The 24,360-nt window shown below is 53.6% G+C and overlaps 1 protein-coding gene and 1 long non-coding RNA gene across 2 annotated transcripts; one reads left to right on the forward strand and one right to left on the reverse strand.

The window, feature by feature from the left end:
- The first annotated feature begins 5,042 nt into the window (after positions 1–5,042).
- On the forward strand, positions 5,043–14,657 carry LOC139042137 (uncharacterized). Its single transcript, XR_011498387.1, has 4 exons — positions 5,043–5,210; positions 7,428–7,587; positions 8,664–8,940; positions 14,518–14,657. It is a non-coding gene; the product is annotated as an uncharacterized lncRNA (long non-coding RNA).
- On the reverse strand, positions 12,235–24,162 carry LOC139042136 (kallikrein-4-like). Its single transcript, XM_070498285.1, has 6 exons — positions 23,875–24,162; positions 23,222–23,293; positions 21,607–21,763; positions 20,983–21,233; positions 20,760–20,896; positions 12,235–20,154 (listed from the first exon to the last, which is right to left on the reverse strand). The coding sequence occupies exons 1-6, from the start codon at positions 23,993–23,995 to the stop codon at positions 20,002–20,004; spliced, it is 891 nt and encodes a 296-aa protein (XP_070354386.1). The 5' UTR covers positions 23,996–24,162; the 3' UTR covers positions 12,235–20,001.
- Between the last annotated feature and the right edge of the window lie 198 nt (positions 24,163–24,360).

Below are 24,360 nucleotides of genomic sequence, written 5' to 3' on the forward strand. Positions count from 1 at the left end.
CCACCTTGCAAAGAATGACTTCCTACAACCTATGTCCACTCTAGAGCCCGGAGTCTCCACTGTGCTCCACCGTGACCTGGAAAATGGCAGAGTAGGACGCTTCCGGGGTTAGTCCCTCCACCAAAATGACCGTTAAACTAGAAAAGATGATCAGAACCAACGATTTCAGAACTCTAAAATCTGATCAGACAGTTACAGCCGCTAGGGACTGCTTGATGAAGGTAGTCGTTGCTGGAATTCAGTGAGAGAGTACTGCATGTGGACCAGCTCCCATCCTCGTTCCTCAGCCACAGCTGTAGGGACAGCAGTCGTGCTCCTGCAGTGGCTGGCGAGTGCCAGGGCAAAAGGTGAGGGCCTTGTCCTGCAAAATTGGGGTTATGAATTGTGATCTGTTGGTGATTCCTTTTGTTCTCAGCTCCTTAAGCATTGGGGGCTTCCCTGGTGGCGGCTATAGGAAGACTCAAAGAGACACACCCCCTTTTAAAAATTGGGTATAATTTTGTACAATCCTTTTCGTGCGCTGCCAACTGAAGTTTGCTAGTATTTTGTTGAGAGTTTTGCATCTATATGCGTGAGAGATATCTTAAGGATTCAAGGAAACCTCTGTTATGTCACAGGCTGACTTAGAGATAATGGAACCAAAACTTCAGTGACTACATTCAACAAGGAATACAGGGTTTTCAAAATGATTTGGAAAAGTCCAATAAATTGGAACAGACAGAAAGGACTATAGCCCTCAAGAAGCAAAACTCAACTATTTCTAAGGAGGGGGGGTGGGAATCTGATTTCCAGCTTTGTCCAGCACATCATAATACTAACATGTCCAATTCTTGACAAAAATCTACAAAGCATACAAAGAAACAGAAAAATATGGGTCATTCACAGGGAAAATATAATTTTATGAAACCAGCTTTGAGGAAGCCCAGACATTGGGATTACCACCCAAAGACGTGAACTCAACTGTCTTAAATATGCCCATTTAGCTAAAAGAAACCATAACCAAAGCACTAAGGAGGACAATGTATGAAGAAATAGGGAATGCCAATAAAGAGATACAAATGATAAAAAAGGAGTGAAATAGAAATTCTGAAGATGAAAAGTACGCTAGGTGTAATGAAAAGTTCACTAAAAGGTTTCCATGGAAGATCTGAATAGGCAAACAAAGAATGTCTGAACTTGAAGATGTGGAAGTGAAATTATTCAGTCTAAGGAGCAGAAAGAATAAAGAAGGGAGAAAAATGAACAGAGCCTGAGGGATCTGTGGGACACCAGCCAGTGTACCAACACATCATGGGAGCCCAGAAGGAGGAGAAAGAAAGAAAGGAACAGAAAAAATGTTTGAAGAAATAATGGCCAAACTTTGCAAATTGGTGAAGGACATGAATTTGTACATCGAAGAAGCTCAGTGAATTCTAAGCAAGATCAACTCAAACAGATTCACACCAGGACACATTTTAGTCAAATTGTTGAAAGCCCAAGACAAAGAGAGAATCCTGTAAGCAGAAAGAGAAGCCCCTCATCACATCCGAGAGATCCTCAATAAGATTAGCTATTTCTCATCAGAAACCATGAAGGCCAGACGGCAGTGGAATGATGTATTTAGAGCCTTTAAAGCAAAAGTCAATCAAGAATTCTATATATGGCAAAAGTATTCTTCGAAAGTGAAGGTGAAATTAAAACACTCCCAGGTAAACAAAAGATGTGGGAGTTTATTACTAGGAGACGTACTCTACAAGAAGTGCTAAAGGGGGTCCTTTAGGCTGAAATGAAAGTATCTTACTTTGACCAAGCTAATACGGCTGGGAGTGACATTGCGTAGTTTCCAAGAATAGCCCTTAGGGGGCCTTGTGGCTTCCATTTTCCTCCTTTTGGATCCCTGAGCTGCCATGTAAAAGAAGGTCAACTGATTGTAACCTATCATTAACTCAATTAAAAAAAAAAAACAAAGAAGTTTAACTGTCTGCAGGGAAGACCATGTGATGAGACCGAGGATGAAAGGGTCTGAGCAGAAAGAGGCCCCAGCTTTCCAAATATCCCGGCTGAAGGGCTAAGATGTGTGAGTGAGGCCATTGAGGACCCTCCAGCCTAATTCAACTTCCCGAGCAAAATCAGTCAACACTCATGCAGAGATGAACCATCCCGGTGGAACCCTGCCCAGCCAACCCACAGGGGTGATCGGAGCAGCCAAGTTGGATTCTGTGGTTTGTGCCACAGCTGAGCATTTGAGCTTAGGAATCAATCTTGTAAGGGGGCTGCCAGCAAGGCCTCCTAACCTTTGTCCCCGATGGAGATAATATCTTTATTATCCTGGGCCACAAACAAAACTGCTGTGGAGGGACATATTATATTTATTGTCCTGGACAGTAAACAGATCTTTTGTGGGGAGATATTATCTTTATTATCTTGGACAGTAAACAAGCTTTCTCTGGGGGCGATACCACCAGGCAAGGCTGCTTGACAGACAAACAACCTTGATAGACAGTCCAGAGTGAAAATGTATTCATCCTTTGCTCTGAAGACACGTGGCAGACCCACGGAGACTTTTCTCCCAAAGTCATTTGGCTTCCAGCCTTCACCTCTCCCCGCAAGACAATCTCACTCTTTCTCCCTCATACCCGTCACCCACGCATCCGTGTCCCCTGCTCACTGTATTCCTAGGTCCAGTTTCCAACAACAGGGGGCAGAATGTGGTCATTTGACCTCTATGTGCAATTCCTGCCCTAATGTTGCTGTTTGTGTGTGTAAATGTGGCTTTGACCTTGAGAGGATACCCCCATATTTCCCAGAACAGAAGCTCATAGTCCTTTGACCTTGAAAATCTCTTTGGTTCTTGTGCATAGTCCAGTTCTATGTGTGTGTGGGGGTGGTAGATGTGCAAGGCTCTACTCGTCTACTACCTGCCTGCACGTGTGAACCGTGTCCCCACAGGTGAAACCCAATGAGTGACTTTGAACACCAAGTGTCTGATGTGAGGGCTCATCTAGAGATGGATGGATATGTCCCGTCCTGGCTGCCTGTGTCTCTCGCTATGTGTCTTTCACCGTCACGGCCAGCCCTGTGTCCAGGGGTTAGCCCTGGGGTCTGATTTAGTGGGTCCACATCTGAATGCTCGGCTTCTGGGTTTGTGCCTGCAACTTTGAATCACCTCTAAGCGGCTTGTGGATGAATCAAGTTTTGACCTGAACTATCTTATCATGTATGTCTGACTTTGGCCATATTTCTGCCCACAACATAAAAATCCAAATACATGTCTCATAAAATATCATGTATTTTTGATTAAAGTAACTAAACTTATTAAGCAGTTACTATGTTCCAGGCATTATAACACACACACACACACACACACACACACACACATCGATTTAACCCTTACAACAACTCCCATTTAACAGATAAGGAAACAGAAGCACCCTGAAGCCAAATTCTGGATATAACCACCATATCATAGACTCATGTTTGTGAACATGTCTTTAGGGGCCTGAGTGCATAATGATGCCTCTCCCTTGTGTTATTAAGGACCCCACCTTTTACGCCTGGACCCTGTGTACAAGTGTGTGCATCTGCGACATTGGATGTCCAGACATCCACTGGAGACCGTGAATTTATGTCTGCGCTTTTATGTCCAAAGCTCCATGCATGTGTGTGTGTGTGTATGCATGGGCCCATCTTAGCCGTCCACATTTACATATACATGTGAAGTCTGTGCTGTGACTGTTGAAGTAGCAACCCGTGCACATGTCAAGTGAGTTTCAGCTTAAAGGGCTGTCCATGTCAGTACCTAAGTTTGGAAGGCTGGTTGCTCATGTATGCACGTCCATGAACCAGTATAGCCACATTCATGTCCTTGTATGACACTGAGTTTGGCTGAGATGTCCAGACTCTGGGACCCAGTCTGTGTGTCATAAATACTAGCGGCCACATCTGTTTATTATCTGTGACAGACGGGTGGCCTTGAATGACCGGTACCAAGTGACCACATGTCTGAACCTGTATCCAGTGTCCTTGCCTCCATCCCAAATCACAGAAAACTCCTTACCCTCTTCTTTGCCATCCTCTCTCTTTAGGGACCTATAGCAAAGGAGTTGGGGAGAAAAAAGGAGTACAGTTCTGCAGAAAAGATCAGTTTTCAAAGAAAGAGGGCAACGTTGAAAAAACTCATCAGGGACTCCTAGAGAAATTGAAGGGAAGGCATAGGTGAAGAATACGTAGGCAGAGCGGGGCGTGTTCTCTGGGTTCCTGTACTCTTCTCCCAGTGGCACAAGACAGACAGGTCTGGGGAGGTGAGGAGTGTGTGCACCGCTCTCAGCCTCGCCGCGGCCCTCTTGAATGCGTCAGTTTCACTTATGGTCCCTCCATCCCTTCCCCACTCTGGATGCTGTCTGAAGCCCACTGCCAAACCTGGTGTGACGGCAGGGCTCAGAGTCCCGAAGGAATGTGGCTGGGAGTGGGAACTCCTGGGTTCTGGACCGGGGGACGCGGAGGTTTGGGAGCCCAGACTCCGGGATCTTGGGGGAGGTAGAGCGTGAGAGTCTGGACTCCTGCATTTGAGTGGGTCCTGGGAGAGGGTCCCAGACTGCTGTATCCTGAGGAGGCAAGTGCTGCAGCCTGCGGCTAGAACAGCGTGTGTGAGTGTGCGTCTGTGTGTGTGTTTGCGCGCGCGTGTTGGAACGCTTCTGTATCTGAGAGGTAGGAGCAGGGACTATCGGTTCCAGGCTGATAAGAGGTAGTAACTGGACGTCCAGGTTCCCAGACAGCGTGGGGACTCAAGGTTGCCCACTCTGGTCTTTCCAACTACTACGCACGCTCCGCGGGGAACCACGCGCCTGCTCAGCTTCCCGCGGACTCAGCCAGGCCAGCACAAACTGCGCAAGCGCAATGGCTCCAAACACCCGCGCACCCTGTAGCGCATGCTGTGATGTCTGCGCTGTTAGCCTCATCCTCGCCCCGCCATGACGTCATGTCGTCGCGACTAGCCACGCCCACAGCCTCACGACACGTGCGCGCCTGGGCGCTGCCCCCGTCAGCCCCCTTGTGGGCGTGGCGTGCGTGCCGTCTGACGTAGGCACGTGCCAGGTGAGGCGCCCGGAAGCGCTGCCCTGGGCGCGGGGGTAGCGGGGTGCTGGAGACCCACGAGATGACCGCCGGGGCTTCGGGACGGAGGGGACAGTGGCCTGAACGTGTGGTCTGCTGTAGGTCCTCCGCTCTGCCCAGTGAGTCTCCTCCACGTGTTGCGTTTTTGCCAAGGCCAGCGTGATCGCGACCACAGCTTGTAACGAGGACCCCCCGGGCGCCTGATGGACAACGGGGTGTGTGCAGGCGTGGAGGGCGGGGCCGCGACTGCCCTGCGGTCAGAGCCGAGCGGGGCTTCCCAGGGATGAGAGAGGGATGTGGCGGGTTCAGGAGCGGGATGGGCTTGGGTTTGGATTTCGTTGGTCCAGGGAAAACGCCGGAGATGGGGTTAGGGGATGGAGTAGGAAGAGCAGTCAGAATGGGGGTGGAGTTGTGGTTGTGGTTGGAACTGGGAACAGGGCTGAGTAAAGTTGGATTGGCCTGGCCTGGATGATGTGGGGGCTGTTGTGGGAGGGCATGGTCCGGGGTTTGGTTTGATTTGGGATGGGAAGTACATGGGAGTTGAATCGGGAATGGTAGTAGTCTTGGAGATTAGGATCGGCTTGTGTGGGGATGGGAGGATGGGTTTGGGTTTGTGTTGCTTTTGAATGGGGAGGCTGTGGGGTTGTCTTGGGTTAGGTTAAGTTGGGTGGGTTCACTTGCCTTGGCTTGGAGTTGTGTGGCGTTATGGTTGGTTGGGTTGAGTTTAATGGGTTGAATTGTTCTAGATGCTGGTTGATGTTGGGGAAGGGGATTAGGATGGGAATGAGGAACTGGATGCAGGGATTCTTGACGAATCCTGAGGCACACTTGTCCCCACAGGGTGACGCTGGAGAACCTGGTCTGTGTGTGTATGTGGGGGAGGGGGGTTCAGACCACTGACTGAATAGATTCCTTTGCCTCATCCCTTATGGTGTTAGCTTGTGAGTGTCTGTGACCACTCTGTCTCGCTCACTGGGAGCTTCTCCTGTTCCTCAGCCGGGAGACGGGGAAGATCTGATCAATGGCTTGACATGGCGGGTGCTGGACCCACGTCAGCTGCTCTGGTCTTACTGAAAAAACTGAGATAGCCAACTTATTGGAAACCTAGTATCTTATGCATTCAGGCTATTTTATTCCTTCCATAGCCTTGGGGTGGAGGTGAGGCATGTCCACATCCTGGAATCATGGGCAGGGCCTTGGCCAACATCCGGGTGCTGGTAGGGCAGGGGCGGGACCCTGGGGGTGTGAGACCGTTTAAAGGCTCCCCAGGGAGGCTTCCCAGCTCCGAGCTCACTGCCTGCTCACCACGTGGTTCCTGGCCCCGTGCCTGGCTGTGTCCCTGGGATGGACTAATGAGTATCAGGAGATGCAGGAGGGGAGCGGGCCCTGACTCTCATGCTGGTCTCACCTCCCCGTAAGTCCTTCCCCTCTCAGCTGGCACCCCAGCCTCATGCCACGCAGCCCACCATCCACCCTAGACCAGTGTACCAGGCTCTTTTCTATCTCTCCCATCCCCAGCCCAAAACATTCTGCCGCTCTCCACGCTGTCACATGCCTCACTCCCACACTGGGTCCCTGCTTCCTCCCAGTTACTCCCAGAACATTCTCCTTTACCAGACAGGCAGAGCGTGGGCCATCTCTGTGTTTCTCTTTGGGGTTCTCTACCTCTTCCAAGGACGCGCCTCCTCCCTGGACCCTGGACCCTGATCACCCCTCCTGCCTCCTGGTTCTCTGGGCCAGTGCTCTGGCTCCTGAGCCCCCAAGTCCTTCCATGCCTCGGTGACGTTTCCCATCCAGCAGTCAGTTCTCAACCCTGTCCCTTAAACATTGAGTCCTCCTCATGACCCTAAAACCCCACCCCAGGCATAGATGATTTCCCAGCCTGAGACTCCTTAAAACGCCCCAAATCCTTCTCCTCCCAGCCAATGGCGCTCTCCCTTGGGGTCATTAACACTGGTTTCTAGAACCCCTTCCCCCTCTCTGAACCCACACCTCGCCCACAGCTGCCTGTCCCCCAGCCCAGGGCCCCAAATCACCGACGCCCACCCTCGATGCCTGCCCCAGTGCTGTCCTGTCATCTCCTGTCCTGATCCCTGGGGTCAGCTCTGCTCTCAGCATCAAGTCTCCCCACCCAGGACCAGCCGCCCACCCCCCATCCCAGGGACGGCTCCAGAATTCCGGGTCCTTCCCAACACCCCTTGCCCATGTCCCCAGACCCCCAGCCTGGTCCTCTGCCCCCGTGTCCCCCCAACCCCACAGCACAGCTCCCTCTCCTAGCCCAGTCCCCTGGCCCCGTAGGCAACACCCACCCGCCTGACCCAGCATCCCCTCTACAGATGTCGTGGGCCTCGTCCAGTCCCGGGTCATAGGAGACTGGAAGTGTGAGAAGCGTCTGAGACCCTGGCAGGTGGCTGTGTACCATCACACTGACTTCCAGTGCGGGGGTGTCCTGGTGCACCCCCAGTGGGTGCTCACAGCCGCCCACTGCAAGAGCGAGTGAGTAGGATCAGGGGGTCTGGCGGGGGGAGCGTCTGTGCTCCCACAGGAATGGTCAGCCAGGGCCGTTCTCCTGGGATAACCTCAGGGGAGGCTGGGGGCTGAGGGAGAGAAGGATGGCACTGGTCCACGGCCCATGGAGAGAGGCAGCGCTGGGACTGGACGACCCCAGGGAAGCCCTGCCATGGCTGCCTGGTCTCTCTGTGTCTCCCCGTGCAACCGGCTCTCTGTCTTCCTGTGTCTCCCTCTGTCCTGTCTCTGTTTGTCTCTCAGTAACTGACTTTGTTGTGTGTCTCTCTGTGTGACTTTGATTTGTCTCTATCTCCCCCTCTCTTCTGTCTCTCCCTGTCTCTGTGCATCTCTGGGTCTCTCAGCTGCCATCCCTGTCACTGTGTGTCTCACCCTCCATCTCTCTGCCTCACTCCCTCTCTCCCATCACTGCTGAGCACACTCACCCCCAGGATGGGACTGGGGGGGACTCCCAGAGAAAAGGAAGGGATCATGCCCAGCAGGTGGGGTATGGGGGTGCTTCTCACACTGCCCAGCCCCTGCCTCCAGGACATCATCCATCCAGGGGGACACAGGGCAGGGCTGGTTTCAGCCAGCACTGGGTGGGGGCAATGGAGGAAGGTGGAAGGAGAAGGAGAAAGGGAGAAGGTGCTGGGGAGGGAGGGGACGCTGGCCTTGGGCGGGGCCAGGCCACCCAGCTGCTGGGGAACAAGCCCCACAGCCGCAGCTGCCGCTGAGCCGCCTCAGGCCTCCCCTCCTCCCCTGCCCCACCTCCCGCCCCCCCCTACTCCGACCCCCCCTCCCTGGCACCCTCTTCTCTGTTTCTCACTTGTTCTTTTTTATTCTTTTTCTGTCTGTATTGTTAACATTGTCACATCCCTTTATTTTCTCACTCACTCTCTCTGTTTTCTCTGTGACTCTGTATCTTTCTGGCTCGCTCTCTCTGTCTCTCTGTGTCTCTGTTTCTCTTTCTTGCTCTGGACCCTCCCCCAGGCTCCCCGGCCCCATCTCCCTTCCCCCTTCCCCCCTCATTCCCTCCGTCCCCCTCTCTCCCCGGCGATGACCAGGTCTGGCTGGGGCACTATGACTCATTTGAGGATAAAGACACAGTCCAGTTCCTCCAGGTCAGTGACAGCTTCCCACACCCTGACTTCAAGCTGAGCCTCCTGAAGCAGAACATCTTCATCCCAGGAGACGACTACAGCCACGACCTCATGCTGCCCCGCGTGGTGCAGCCCACTCAGCTCACAGCCACCGTGCAGGTCCTGGCCCTGCCCGTCCAGGAACCCGCACTGTGGAGCCTCTGCTGTGCCTCCTGCTGAAGCGGGACTGGATCAGATAAGTGTATGTTGGGGGCCAGACCTGCAGCCTGGAGCCCAGACCCTGGGTCTGAGGGAGGAGGGGCTGGGGCCTGGACCACTGGGTCTGAGGGAGGAGGGGCTGGGGCTGGACTCCCGGGTCTGAGGCAGGAGGGGCTGGGGCCTGGACTCCTGGGTCTGAGGGAGGAGGGGCTGGGGCCCGGATACCTGGGTCTGAGGGAGGAGGGGCTGGGGGCCTGGACTCCCAGGTCTGAGGGTAGAGGGGCTGGGGACACATGGGTCGGCCACAGCACTTTATCTCCCTGGTTCATAGTGATGTACCCAGACGAACTTCCGTGTATGGACCTCACACTCCTGTCTAATGACATGTGTGCCAAAAGCTCCCTCGAGATGGTGACAGAGTTCCTGTAATGTGCTGGAGGTTGGCAAGGAAACCTGCGTGGTGAGCAGCCTCTCTCCTTGTGTGTTAGGAGGTGAGGGAGCTGTTGGGGCGGGAGGAGAGAGAGTAGAGCCAGGGAGGTGGCCAGTGTGATGAGGGGGGTGACCTCGTGTGGAAGGTGAGGCTGGGCAGACACCTGCGGCAGGTGAGGGTGAGCCGCGTGCTGTCTGGGGGAAGAGCAGAGGGAACAGCAGAGGCCCCAAGGGATGTGGGCCTGGTGTGTGTGAGGCCCAGCGAGGCCACTGTGGGTGGAGCCCAGCGAGCAGGGGAGAGGGCGGGAGGTGACGGCTCGGGGAAGAAAGGGCCGGTCCTGCGGGGCCTCCCTGGGTCCAGGGGAGGACTTTGCTCTTCCTCTGAGGGGCCCGGGAGGGGCGGGTGGTGCTGAGCAGGAGCAGGACAGGGTCTGGGTTGGGTGTTCACAGGCCTCTCTGGCGTCCTTGTGGGGTGAGTGTGCAGGGGTGAGGAGAAGCAGGGGGCCTGGTAGGGTGTGAAGATGAGGCTGACCAGGGTGGTGGCAGGGACTAGGGGAGACGGGGTCCATTCTGGATACCTGGAAAGGGAGCCCACAGGATTCGCTGACCGAGTGTGAGTGGGAGTGAGAGGCGGCGAGGACTAAGGATGATCCTGAGCTTTGGCCTGAGTGTCGGCTGAGCAGCCCCAAGGAGACGCTCACACCCCCCACCACACACACACACACACACACACACACACACTCACCAAGTCCTACTTGAGCCCAGCGTTTCCCACCCAACCTGCTCCTTCTCCTCCCCCGGTTCCTCCGTCCACCGCAGCTCTCCCTCTGGTCCCTCCCTCCACGCTCGTCCCTCCTGCCCCCTGACTCTCACTGACGTCCCTCCTTTCTGTCCCATCGTCTCAGCCCCAGATCAGGCCTTGTTCCCACCTGGACCCTCACCCCAGCCTTCTTCACACGCTCTCGGCCCTCAGTCTCTCTGTCCACTCCGTCCCCACCTGGCCCAGGGGGTCATTCTAATCTCAGAACTGGCCTTGCCCCTCCCCTGCTCACCCACCTTCCATGGCTCCCCAGTGCCCCGGGAGAGGAGGGTGTCATCAGAGAAAGCTTCCTGGGAGGGATGACAGCGGAGATGAGCCCTGAGGGAGGAAGGGTCCCGGAGATGGATCCTGTTCCTCCTCCCTCTGACCCGTCTGCAGGGACCATCCATGGCAGAACCTGGACCCTGCATCCCATCCCCAGTGGCCAGGACGTGAGCCGCTCTCCCTTCCCTTGAAATCCCTGCCTACCTTCTCTGGGAGTGGACTCTGGAGACAGCCGTCTCTTTCCCCATAGCTGGGGACTCGCCATGTATGATCTGTGAGCCCAGGTCTGAAAGCTGGGGTCCCACAGGCAGACCCCGGGTCCCCATTAACTCTTCTCGCTCTGTCTGCCCCCCTTGTGCAGTAGGGTGGCCCAGGGAGTGTGCTGGTCTGCAACGGGGTCTTTCTAGGAAACTATGCAACTGGGCCAGCCCCTAGATACCCCTTCTGTGAGCACAGTCAAGTGCCCTACAGAAAACTGGAAACACTGGAAGGCTGCCTCTGGGGAGTGGACTGTGGGGACGAGCGGGAACACATGAGTTATTCGTTGAGGGTGTGAGTCAAAGCCTGAACATGTGAATGTGAACGGTGTGGAGGGGCCCGTCATGGAATGCTCACTGAGAGGTCCGTGAACTCGGGAATAAGGTTAACTCAGCCCTCGGCCCCTGAGGTCCAAAGGAGAGAACGAAGGGGGAAGTGAGACAGAAAGACACAGACGTAGAATGAGAGATACCAGGCAGAGAGCAGAGGAAGCTGAAGACAGCACAGCGCAGACCTGCAGAAACAAAGAGACGGAAGAGTGTGAAAGAGACCAAGACACTTGCAAGGGGGACAGAGAGAACAGGGAGGGCAGAGGGAGCCGTTGGGGAGGATCTGCGGCCTCTGGTTTGGGTCAGGGCCCCTCCCCGGGTCCATGGTCCCTGCTCCTGCTCCAGGAACCCTGTACGGGGCTGTGATCAGGCTGCCCGTGACACCCCACCCAGTGTGCCTGCTGTCCCCAGGCTGGGGATGCTCATAAGGCCCCCGGAACCCCCACAGGAAGAGGCAGGCCATGAGCCCAGCCCCGGACTCTGGAGCTGGCAGGTCGGGGTGCTCTCTGCCTCCCACACCCGCTTTGTCCCAGCCTGGCTCTGGGGTCCCTGAAGGCCCCCTCTGCCCTCCTCTCCCCAACGGCCCCTCATTCTGTGCTGTCTCTCCGCCTCTCCCTCTCTGCCTACCCCTGCCGTTCTGTCTCTCCGTGGTCTCTGCCTCTCGGTCTCTGTGTCTGTCTCTGTCTGTCTGTCTGTCTCTCTGCCTCTCTGAGTCTCTATCCTTCCTCCCTCCGCACTCATTTTTAACACCTGGCAGGGACATCCTCCACATGCCCCTCCTCATGGCTCAGTCTCTGTAGCTGCCCCTCTCCTGCCTGTCACTCTTGCTGTCCCACTTTCTGTCCCTGAGTCTCCAGCCCCCTAAGTTCTAGGGCTCTCCTCTGAGATCTCAGAGCCAAGTGGGAGCATCCTGTTCCACAGCCCCTCCCTGCCCAGTATCTTCCGCGGGACCAAAGAAACAGAGAAAGGGAAGAGTGGACATTCTTTGGGTCACAGTCCCCAAATTAGCCTGCATTTCCCTGCTCATCTCCCGTGCAAACGTGAGGGCCACAGTTCTGTAACCTCCAGACCTGCATCCTGGGGGCTCTTATTCTCTGGCACAGGTATATGAGTGTGAGCTAGTGTGTGTGAGCATGTGCTCGTGTGTGCCCAGTGGTATCGGTTTTTGGCTTATGTTACGCCTAGATTCCCGTGTTCTTTTTCCAAAAGTTGTCCTGAAGTGTGGTTTTTACAAATATTTGTTCTTTTTTTTTTTTGAGTAAGATCAGCCCTGAGCTAACTACTGCCAGTCCTCCTCTTTTTGCTGAGGAAGACTGGCCCTGAGCTAACATCCGTGCTCATCTTCCTCTACTTTATATGTGGGATGCCTACCACAGCGTGGCTTGCCAAGCAGTGCCACGTCCGCACCCGGGACCCGAACCAGTGAACCCCGGGCCAGCAAAGCAGAACGTGCGCACTTAACCGCTGCGCCACCCGGCCGGCCCCTGAATATTTGTTCTCTTCATTGCTTTGACTTCATTTATTCCTTCCCTCTCATGGATTCCAATGATATATATGTTATCTTTGCTGAACTTTAATATCTGTCATTTCCACTCAAATATGCTTAAAACATTTTTTTTTAAAGATTTTATTTTTTCCTTTTTCTCCCCAAAGCCCCCCGGTACATAGTTGTATATTCTTCGTTGTGGGTTCTTCTAGTTGTGGCATGTGGGACGCTGCCTCAGCGTGGTTTGATGAGCAGTGCCATGTCCGCACCCAGGATTCGAACCAACGAAACACTGGGCCGCCTGCAGCGGAGCACGCGAACTTAACCACTCAGCCATGGGGCCAGCCCCTTAAAACATTTTTAAAAACATGTTTGGTGAGAAAGATTGGCCCTGAGCTAACATCTGTTGTCCATCTTCCTCTTTTTTTTTTTTTCTCCCCAAGCCCGAGTACATAGTTGTATCTCCTAGTTGTGGGTCCTTCTGGGTCTATGTGGGACACCACCACAGCGTGGCTTGATGAGTGGTGCTAGGTCCACGCCCAGGATCTGAACCAGCGAACACCGAGCTGCTGAAGTGGAGCGTGCAAACTTAACCACTCAGCCATGGGGCTGGCCCCTCAAATATACTTTTAAAAACTCTGTTTCGGGGCCGGCCCCATGGCCGAGTGGTTCATGCACTCCACTTTGGTGGCTCAGGGTTTCGCCGGTTCGCATCCTGGGCGCAGACATGGCACCACTTGTTAGGCCACCTGAGGCAGCGTCCCACAGGCTACAACTAGAAAGACCCACAACTAAAATATACAACTATGTACTGCGGGGGATTAAAAGCAGAAAAAGAAAAAAGGAAGATTGGCAACAGTTGTTAGCTCAGGTGCCAATATTTAAAAAAAAAAAAATAGTTCTGTTGCTGCCCAGCCTTAATAGAAGAGAATGAAAAAGAGATGCAAAGGAAGGGCCAAGGGTAACTAAAGTTAAACTTCTTGAGAAATCTGACCTATTTACCCTGAAGTTGCACGAGTGACGGAGTGATTCTGTCTCAAGAAACATATAAAGCCAAGAGGCTGTCTGAAGCCCCTGTGCTCGGGGATGGTGGCATTGCGAATGGGCTGCATGGCCCGGAGGTGGCAGGGCAGGAGAAGTTGGAAAGCTGCCTAAAGCTGTGGTTAAGAGGGTGTCTTGGTGCTGTCACCCACCAGCTGTGTGTCTTAGGTGCCCTTCCGCTGAAGCAAACCTGAGATTTGGCTTCTTGTGAAAGATATCCTTGTGAGGGGCCAGCCTCGTGGCCGAGTGGTTAAGTTCGCGCACTCTGCTTTGGTGGCCCAGGGTTTCGCTGGTTCAGATCCTGGGCCTGGACATGGCACCGCTCATCAGGCCACGCTGAGGCGGCGTCCCACATAACACAACCAGAAGGACCCTCAACTAGAAATATATAACTATGTACTGGGGGGCTTTGGGGAGAGGAAGAAGAAGAAAAAAAAAGAAGATTGGCAACAGATGTTAGCTCACGTGCCAATCTTTAAAAAAAAAATATGTTATTACGATAGAGAGGCAGAGTAGGTAGCTCAAGAGAAGGATACAATGTCGCCGAGCAAGGATACAGGGTGTTCTTGGCTTGAGTCCGCTCCAGCCTGAGCCCCGGGGAGCCCTGGAGGAGGAGTTGCACCCCCGGGTTGTCTCCACCTTGAAGGAGGGGGCTCTGCTTTTGTTCCCCAGGGCCCATCCGTCAGCCACTGGCCGCCTTCAAGGGGGTGGGCGTCATCTCCTGGGGAGGGGCCACCACCAGCAGCACTACCGCGTGGACCCGGGATTGCGTCTTAGGCAGTCTGCGCCTCAGTTTCCCGAACTCACAGATGGGGGATAATACCACTGTATTTCATCCGGTCTCCGGCTTCCTTTTTAACGTCTATGAAACTGGATGTGTCTGAGTTCAATAGCACGTTGTAGTTTCACTGGAAGCATTCTCTCCCTCAGTGGGGCCGGATGGGGTGGGCTGCGTCTCACAATGCTGTCTCACACCTCTTTTATTCCTCACAGCCCACCCCCTGACGGCCTCATCCTCGTCTCCATTCTCATCTGGATTGCAGCCGCATCTCAATTCCATCCTCAAGCCCAACTGCATCTTCAGTTCCAGCTGCAGACCCATTCCCAGTCCAGGCCCGCTCTCCAACTTTGTGCCAAACTCCTTTTCACAGGCGAAGAAAAGCGCCCTGCTTTTCTATTCAGGCCCTGCCCCCAAGGTGAAGCGCCGCCCCCGAAATGAAGCCCCGCCCCTGAGCTGAAGCTCTGCCTCCAGTCCTGCCCCACCCAGGAAGGCCCCGCCCTGAGTCAGGCCACGCCCCCAGCCCTGCCCTCGCAGCAAATGGCAGTGTGCACCCCTTGGGGATGCAATGGGAGCCGCACAGTGGAGTCCTTCTTCCTGCAAACGGCCATCTGCCAGGGCTGGCAGTGCGGGCTGCTCTCCGTGCCGTGAATGATGAGACTTGCCAGCATCGGCCTGGACTCCTGGAGGCGAAGTCAGAGCTCAAAGGGGAGGAATCAGGGCTCTGGGGCGGGGCCAGAGCTCAAGGGGAGGGATGAGGACCAAGGAAGCTTCAGGAGGGCGAGGTAGGGACGGAGTCTCTGGTCAAGAGAATGACCAGCGGGGACCCCTCTTCTGGACCTCGCCCCCTCCACACTTCATCTCTCCGCGCCCTCAGACACGTAGTTTCGGAACTCACCCCACTGCGCACATCATCTCACATTCACACCCTTCCCTCTTCCAGACCGGGCCTGGCGCCCAGGCGGGAGTCGTGGGAAGTCTCCCAGTCCACCGAGTCCTCAGGTGAGGCCGGGCGCATTGGCCAGGTCGGCCCACCCTCCCTCTCACTCCCTTCTCCCACTGTCTCCCGGGAGATCTCTGGGCAGGGAAAGGACACCTCATCCTCGGCTCCGAGATTTTGGCCCTGAGACATGGAGCCTAGGGACGTAGAGAACGGGAGTGCGACACAGCCAGGAGGAGATGATAAAGAGTCAACAACAGGAAGTGGCAGCAGTGGGAAGATGGAGTGACGGTGACAAAAAAAAAATCAGAAAAACACGGAGTAAAACTCGGAAACATGGACACTAGCGGGGAGAGGGAGAGAGAGAAAGCAAAAGCGTCCAAGCTAGGCAGAACCAGGTGATGGCGACACAGCTTGAGAGGAGAGCTGGCGGGATGCTGAGTCTGCAGGGTACAGAGACAGAGAGGGACAGAGGGAGAGATACGAGCCAGAGAGAGACACACTCAGAGACTCACAGACGGAGACACAGACGTCAGACACCCAGAAGGTGAGATGGGGGGCAGAGAGGCAGGACACAGCCACACGCTTTCACTCACTCATGTGGCCCATCTGGCCTGGGCTGAGCTGCCATCTGCCGCCAGTTCTTGGAGCCACACGGAGCTCCACGCGGAGTTATAAGCATCTCTTTGCCGGGCTGTCCCACCCCTAGGGCTGGTGGCCACATGCCTTAGCGGTCAGACGGTGCAATCTTTCGGTCCACGCCCCTCCGCCTACCACCTCCCAGATCCGGATGCCCAGAGCAGGGGTTGGGGCCAGGCACTGAGGGACTTCTGGCCCAGAACCCTAGGCTGCCCTCACCTCCAGCTAACACCCCATTCTTGATTCCTGGAGGTCTCCCCGTCTCAGTGTCTCCTTTGCGTTAGGTTTATTCTCCTACACAGTGGCTCATTTATATTCATCCATTCTTCTTTTCTAATATCATCATTTAAAGCTACAAATCTGTTGCTTCCCACAAGTTTTGCTGTGTAATATATATATATATTTTATCATTCAACTCTCAACATTTTAAAATTTCCATTAGGAGTTTTTCCAATATGATTTAATTTTCATCGTGAATTATTTAGAGAGGTGGTTGTGTTTTAACTTCTGCGTGTGTGGATATTCTGTCAATGTGCTCACTGAATTTTAATTTTCTTGCATCGTGGTTGGAGAATGTGACTTTGACACGGAATCCTTTTTATGATACATAACTGTGTTGAAATCTCACACTTTTTGTGTGTGCTTTTTTTCCCCAAATCCCCCCGGTACGTAGTTGTATATTCTAGTTGTGAGTGCCTCTGGTTGTGGCATGGAGATGCCGCCTCAGCGTGGCTTGAGAGCGGTGCCACATCCATGCCCACGATCCGAACCAGTGAAACCCTGGGCCACCGAAGCAGAGCTCACGAACTTAACCACTCAGCCACAGCACCAGCCACATTTTTTATCTTTTTAAATCTCACACTTTTAATAGGTGAATCAGTCCATTTGCCCCTGTAGTCTTACCAGTTTTTATGTTAAGTACTACTATGAAGCTATTTTATTAGGAATATTCAGGTTTAGAATTGTTATATTTGTTATAAAGAACTTTTTATTATTTTGTAGCAATCCACTATGTCTAATAATGGTTTCAGTGCGAATGCCTTATTTGACTGACATTAGTAAAGCTACAGTACTTTTCTAAGGGGTAATATTTCTTTTCTTTTCATCCCTGCTTTCAACTTTTCTATGAGCTTTTAGTGTGTCTTTTGTAAACAGTGTATAACAGTCTTTTAAATTGTGATCTGGGGGCTTGCCCCATGGCTGAGTGGTTAAGTTCACGTGCTCCGCTTTGGGCGCCCAGGGTTCAGCAGTTCGGATCCCGGGCATGGACCTACACACTGCTCATCAGGCCATGCTGTGGTGGCATCCCACATGGAAGAACTAGAATGACTTACAACTATGTACTGGGGCTTTGGGGAGAAAAAAAAAGGAGGAAGATTGGCAACAGATCTTAGCTCAGGGCCAATCTTCCTCACCAAAAAGCATACTAAAAAAAAAATTCTAATCTGAGTTTTAACCACTTGCATTTATTGTTATTATTGATATATTTAGCACTATTGATATTATCTTACTTTTAAATTACTATTTATCCTGCTTTTTCCATGCATCCTAGCTTTTCTGGGTTATTTGATTTAGTGGGATTCCCCCCCCTTATTTTATTTTTCTCTTTCTGCTTGTTTGGAATTTATTTCCCTATTTCTATTCTTTAGTGTTACTCTTGCTATTTTATCATGTTGTGTTTTCCTTATCATGTAATTCACAATATTTTCTAATTTCCGTTATGATTTCTTGTTTGAGCTGTGGTTTATTTAGAAGCATATTTTAAAAGCCAGAACACATGGGGCTTTTCTGGTTATCATTTTGTCACGATTTCTAGCTTAATCACAATCTGGTCAGACAACATCCTGTGCATATTGTAACTTTGAACTTGGTTGTGACCTGCTTCGTAGCTCAGTTTTCGTAAGGGCTGTGTGAAGTTTTTTTTATCAAGGGGTCATTTTTTATGAGGTAGACACAGTGTGGTGTGCAGGTTTCGAGTGTCCCCTTCGGGAGTTCTGACAGATGCATGCCCCCACGTAGCCCCTCACTCCTGTCAAGTTAGAGAACATTTCCGCCACCTCAGGAAGTTCTCTCGTGTCACTTCCCAGTCTGTCTCCACAGCCACCCGTGTCTTCCTGTCCCAGCAACCAGGCAACCTAGATTAGTTTTGCCTGTGCTAAAATTTCCTCTATAAATGGAATCGTACAGTGTACAGTAATGCGTTACTTAACGACGGGGATAATTCTGAGAAACGCGTCACTAGGTGATTTCATCGTTGTGCGAACATCACAGAGTGTTCTTCCACAAACCTAGATGGTATAGCCTACTGCACACCTAGGCTCTTTGGTGCTGATCTCATGGGACCAGCATCGGATATGTGGCCTGTCATTGACCGAAACATCACCCTGGGGCGCATGAGTGTATAATAGCTTGTGTCTGGCTTCCGTCACTCAGCACAATGCCTGTGAGATGCTCCTATGTTGTCGTGCACATCAGCAGTTCACTTCTTCTTATTACGGAGGAGCATTCTGTTATGTGGATATGTCATGGTTGGTCCACTCACCCTTTCCTGGACATTTGGGTTGGTTCCAGTTTGGCTGCTGTGGATGAAGCTACTTTGAACATCCTTGGCAAGTCTATTTTTTTTTCATTGCTCTGCTATAAATACCTAGGAGTGGACTTGCTGGTCGTGGGGTCGACGTATGTTTATCTTTCTAAGAAATTGCCACACTATTTCCCAAGGCGGTTGTACCATTTTACACTCCCCCCAGCACGGTATGAGAGCTGCAGCTGCTCGACGTATTAGCCAACACTCGGTGCCGTCATCCTTTTGATTTTAGCCATTCTGGTAGATATGTGTTTCAGAAAGATTGCATATTCTTCAGATGCTGGGTGCAATGTGCTACATGTGACCATTAAGTGAAGTTTGTCAATCCTGTTGTTCAAATCATCTATGTCCTTATTCTTTTTTCTTTTTTTCCCCTGAGGAAGATTTGCCCTGGGCTAACATCTGTGCCAGTCTTCCTCTATTTTGAATGTGGGTCGCTGCCACAGCATGGCCACCAAGGAGTGGTGTAGGTCCATGCCCAGGAACCGAACCCAGGCCACCGAAGGGAGTGCACTGAACTTAACCGCTAGGCCACAGGGCCGGCCCCTCCTTATTCATTTTCATCTTGTGTGTTCTGCCATTTGCGAAGAGGCATCTTAAAATCCTCTTCTATGAACGGGGATTTGTCTATTTCCCTTTCAGTTATTTCATCCCTTATTTTTGAATATTTTTGAATATCCCTTATATTTTGAAGATAAGAGGTACATAAAAATGTGAATATATTCTTTCGAGTAGATTCATAAATAATATATTTATGAATGTATTCTTGAATATTAGTTCTTACCAGTATATTCTTGTTAATATAATTTATCGATGAAGAGTATAATAACAATTCCTCATGTTCTTGGGCCCTCAGTCTCCCCCCATCTCTGCCCCTTGCTCTCCCTATCTCTCACCCACAGCAGCTCTCGTCATGATTCTTCCCACCATTCTCCAGCTACAGCAGCATGGTCCTGAGGCAGGTATACATTAAAAATTCTTAAAATGCCTTTAAGAAGACGAAACCAAAATTGGTCAACTAAACCCCATTAATTTGCCCTTGTCCGACTTGCCTTTTCAGAAATTGGACAACGTGCACAGAATCCATTTCTCTTAACCTCCTTGGTATGTCTCCTTCCTTTGGGACCCTGGGGCCCTTCTGGTCAAGACTCCCATTTCCCAGATGGGGAAACCGAGGCCCAAGGAAGAAAAGCTATTTGCTGGAGTCCTTTGAATGGGAATGGAAGCAAGGAGGACAGTTCGAACGGAGCCCGTGCTTCCTTAGACTTTATTTCTGGACTTAGGGGAAGGAACAAAAAAAGGTGAAAAACCAACTTTCTCTACCACTGGTAAGGCTGGTCAACATTGTGCCACCAGGGGGCGCTGTGGACAGGAAAAGACTTGGTGGGATTGGATTCCTGGGGCTGAGCGAGGAGGGGGCTGGGGGTCTAGACTCCAGGGTCTGATGGAGAAAGGCACTAGGAACTCAGGTTCCTGAATTCCCACAGCTGCATATATTCGGGGGTTCAGTTTCAGGGGTCCCAGCCCCAGGAGTTAACTGGCCTGGATGGTTTTCTGGATCCAGTCCGTGAACTTGCAGAGGTTGGTGTAGACGCCTGGAACGTAGGGTTGGCCACACTGGGCTTGTCCGAAAGACACGAGGCCCTGCAGGTACCCGTTGCACACCACAGGGCCCCCAGAGTCACCCTGTTGTTGGAGAGGGAATCCAAAACACGAGAGGTGGAGAGAGATGTGAGATGAGACAGGAACCAAAGGAGACCGAGAGACAAAGACAGAAAAAAAACCCTCAAAAAAGATAGCAACACACCCCTTAGGGGTTCCATTCCACAGCCCTGACCCCACCTGATTCTGCTCCTCTCGGTCCTAACAGCTGGCCGGTTCTCTTGGGTTTGCTGTTCTGTCTCTGTTTGTGTCTCTCCTCTGTCTGCCCCTCTGGATTGTTTCTCTGTCTCATCGACTTCCAGACTCTCAGTGCCTCTCTGCGTCTCTTTGTAGATTCTGGGTTTTTTTTCCTATTTCTCTTTGCATTTCATCTCTGTGAGTCTGTCTGTCTCTCCAGGTGTATTCCTCTCTCTGTCTCTCTGTGTTCCCGCCTCCCTGTGTCTATTTCTGTTTCTGTCTTTCTTGGCTCCTCTTTATTCCTGTGTCTCTTTGTTCCTCCCAGTCTCTCTCGCATTGTCACTATGCCCCCGTGTCTCTGTTTCTCACTGCATGTCCCCTCGTGTCTCTGTCGCCTTCCCTTCTCCGTCTGTCCCTGGGTCTCCCCGCTCTCCCCTTCCCCCATCTCTCACTTTGCAGGAGTCCTTTTGGTCCTGTCCTCCGCCAGCGCAGAACATGCTGGGGTGGTACAAGGCGTCATAGTGCGCACTGCAGCTCTCCTCAGACACCACCGAGATATTCACGCACTGGAGCACGTTGGGCTGGCTGCCTGGGACGCAGAGCTCCGGGTCAGCCCCTCTGGTTGGGCGCAGAACCCTTCAGGGAGGGCAGACACACTCACCCTCCTCAGCTCACCGTTCTTCAGCAGACCCCAGCCCGAGACGAGGCAAGAATCCCCAGGGGTGGGGCACTGGGAGGCGATGCTGATGTTGCGGATGGTGGCAGACTGGATCACCGATTCTTTCAACTTGATGAGCATGAGGTCGTTGGCTAAAAAGGGCTTGTTGTACTCTGGGTGCTGTATGGAGAGGTTGGCGTCCATCATGCAGCTGCCTTCTTCGTGGTTGTCCTCAAGGCTGTGCAGGCCGAGCCCAATGGTGTAGGAGCTGAGGGCCACGGGGGGACGGGTGGGTTTTGTAGCAATTACACCTTTATCTCCTTTCTGGCCCTCAACCACACCCCATCGTCCTTGCTAACAGCTCCTCGCCATGATCTCAAATCCTCGCTCACTGTCAGTAATCCAGGGGCAAGGTCGTGCCTTCATTCGCTAGTGACGCAGCAGCTGAGCTGGGATTTCAACCCAGGACTCTGAGTCTTTCCAAAGCAACAGCCCCCGCCACCCTCGCAGAGCCTTCCTTCACAGAGATTTGCACATTAGCACCCGGAGGCTGATCCTGATGTTAGGGGCCCTCCCCTCACCTAAGGTAACATCCAGGTCCCCCCAAGCCCCGATGCCGCCCCATGCTGCCCCGCACTCACTTCTGAAAACAGTGCGCGGCCGACAGCACCCATCGCGGGTGCACCAGGACGCCCCCGCAGAAGAACTCCTCTTCCGTGAACAGTGCGGCCTGCCAGGGCTGCGAGTAAGGGCTGCAGTCTTCGCCATTGATGATCCGGCCCATGGAGGCCAGGCATCCTGGGGGCGGAGTCAGGGCTGGGGGCGGGCTCAGTGGGGAACCAGGGCTCCTGGGGGCGTGGTCACAATGCAGGGGCGTGGTCGGGGCTTCGTGGACAGTCAGGGCTGGGAGGTGGGCTCAGGGTGGAGCCAGGCTTTTGGGGGCGGGGTTACGGTGTAAGGGCGGGGCCCGGACTCCTGGGGCGTGACCATGCCGCACGGGCGTGGTCAGGGCTTCCTGGACAGAGACAGGACTGGGAGGCGGGCTCAGGGCGGAGCCAGAGCTCCTGGGGGCGGGGTTATGGTGTAGGGGCGTGGGCAGGGCTTCAGGGACAGAGTCAGGACTGGGAGGTGGGCTCAGGGTGGAACCAAAACTTCTGGGGATGGAGTCTCGGTTCAGGAGTCCGTGGTCATGGCTAGCGGGGAAGGCTCAGGAGGCGGGACTAAGGCTCCTGGCGGGGCATCACAGCACAGGTGGCCGGACCAGGGCTATGGTGCGGGGGCGTGGCCAGGGCCCTAGGGGTGGAGTCTGGGATCCTGACGGCAGAGACCGGGTGTTTAGTGGTGGTATCCGGAATGGGGAGGTGGGCTCAGGGGATGAGGCTAGATCTCCTGGGGGCGGGTCAGGTTCCTTGGGGTGGGTTGGGACACAGGAGGCGGAGATCAGGGTACAGGAGATAGGGTCACTTGTCAGGGGGAGCGTGAGCTTTGGGTCTGTCACACCCACCTCCGGGACCCAAATGCCATGTCTCTCTCTCTCTCTCTCTGTCTCACACACACACAAGCAGCATGCCAGGCTCATGATCGTCTGGGGTCACAGTCCCCCAGCACAAGCAGACCCCTTCACACAGGGTGGCAGAGGCAAGGGTGACACAGCCGGCTGCTCAAGGGGGCAGTGTCGCTCCCTGTGGCCCTCAGAGTCGCGTCTTCCCCGGCTCACCTCCTCCACAGTCGCACCTGCTACAAGCGGGCTCACACAGAGACCCCAGACATCGTCCCAGGACGTGAGTCCCCGAGGGGCCCTGGAAGCAGGCACAGATTCCCAGCAATGGGTGACTCTCCTGGAAGCACCGTCTCCCTTTGAGCGGCACCCTGGGGTTCGCACGTCCTCACAGCGTCCTCACACCAGTTGTCACTCCGCCAGATGCTCAGAGGCACAGACTGTCAGCGTCGTTCACCTAGTAATGCACCGACTCTCACAGTCGGTGATCATGCACAGGTACGACCACATGCCCCGTCACACTGTGTCACACAGAGAGGCGTACAAAGCCACACATACACACAGGACACAGGTGGCACACACGCAAGCTCCCTGTGATACAAGGAATCACACATGTGCGACTGGAGAGCAACGGCCACACAGTGCTGTCACACACGCAGCTTTAGTCACAGCCGGGAGGACACTGAGTCACGCCTGCACGGGAACAAACACTGTGCCCTCAGGCACAGACAGTCACACACACACACACACTCAGATACCTGTGACACTGAGGAGGAGGCACCCCAGGAACCAGCCCCAGGGGGTTCCTGCTGTGGTCATCCTGTCGGCACCTGGGCATGAGGGTCATCTCAGGTGAGTCTGGGGGGCCTACAGCCCTTGTCTCTCCATCTGTCTCTTTCTCCCTCCCTCCCTGTCCCCCTGGGATATTATGGGGCAGACAAGGACCTATACCAACCCCCACCCCCACCCCAACACACACATTATAGGGGCTAGGGTCCTAGCCCAGAGATCCAGAACTCACAGAGATGCAGAGGCCAAGAGAGGAAAAAAGAGGGGAGAGAGAAGTAGAAAGAGAGAGAACAAGGTGGGGAGGAAGCCACAGAGAAAGTGTCTCCATCTGTAAATGGGGAGAGGTAGGAGGATGGAGACATGGCCCCTCGGGGATGGAGGGAAGATGGAAACAGGGCAGCTGAGAGAGACAAACAGAGAGTCGGAGTCGTGGAGAGAGAGATTCAGAGAAAGAGAGACTAGAGGAGACAGAGAGAGAATTGGAGAGATGCTGCTAACTACAGAGAGACTGAGAGGCTCCTGGAGAGGAGATACAAGGTCCAGAGGCTGAGAGGCATAGTGACGTGGAGCTGGAGGGAGAGTCGCTCTGGGGGCAGTGGGTGGGGACCACGGGGATGCTCACCTGGCTGCCTCGGGGCTCCTGGATGCTGCGCCCGGCTGAGCTCCCGCCTGCTGCCTCCTACCAGGTCCCCGTGGGGCTTATAAGCATCCCCAGCTGGGCAGGCCTGCCCCCAGGGACACATTCCTGGGGTCAGGTGCTGGGAGCTTCCAGCTCAGCGCTCAGGCTGCCTCGGGGCCAGAGGGCCAGAGGGGCTGGGAGGGGCTGGGAGCAGGGACCCAGCGAGGAGACCCTGGGCTCACTCCCCTTCTGTCTTGGTTCTTGGTTCTCTCTCAGCTTCCCCTCTCTCTCGCTCTCTCTCTCCGCCCCCTCCTCCCCCTCCCTCCCTCTATCTTTCTTCTCTCTCTCTCCCTCTATATTTCTCCTCTCTCTTTTTCTCTCCAGCTTTCTCTCTCTCTCCCTCCATCTTTCTCCTCTCTCTCTCTCCATCTTTCTCCTCTCTTTCCATCTTTTTCCTCTCTCTCCATCTTTCTCTCTCTCCCTTTATCT

This window comes from Equus asinus, chromosome 26 (assembly GCF_041296235.1).
Source record: "Equus asinus isolate D_3611 breed Donkey chromosome 26, EquAss-T2T_v2, whole genome shotgun sequence".
NCBI classification, from domain to species: domain Eukaryota; kingdom Metazoa; phylum Chordata; class Mammalia; order Perissodactyla; family Equidae; genus Equus; species Equus asinus.

What these genes read in the sequence shown, in the direction of transcription:
- LOC139042136 (XM_070498285.1), bottom strand. Translation starts at nt 23,995, where the DNA reads ATGTGTCCCTGGGGGCAGGCCTGCCCAGCTGGGGATGCTTATAAGCCC. An exon ending in GCCGCGCACTGTTTTCAGAA is followed by an intron (nt 21,234 to 21,606) that starts GTGAGTGCGGGG and finishes CGTGGCCCTCAG; the next exon opens with CTCCTACACCATTGGGCTCG. An exon ending in CTGGGGTCTGCTGAAGAACG is followed by an intron (nt 20,897 to 20,982) that starts GTGAGCTGAGGA and finishes TCTGCGTCCCAG; the next exon opens with GCAGCCAGCCCAACGTGCTC.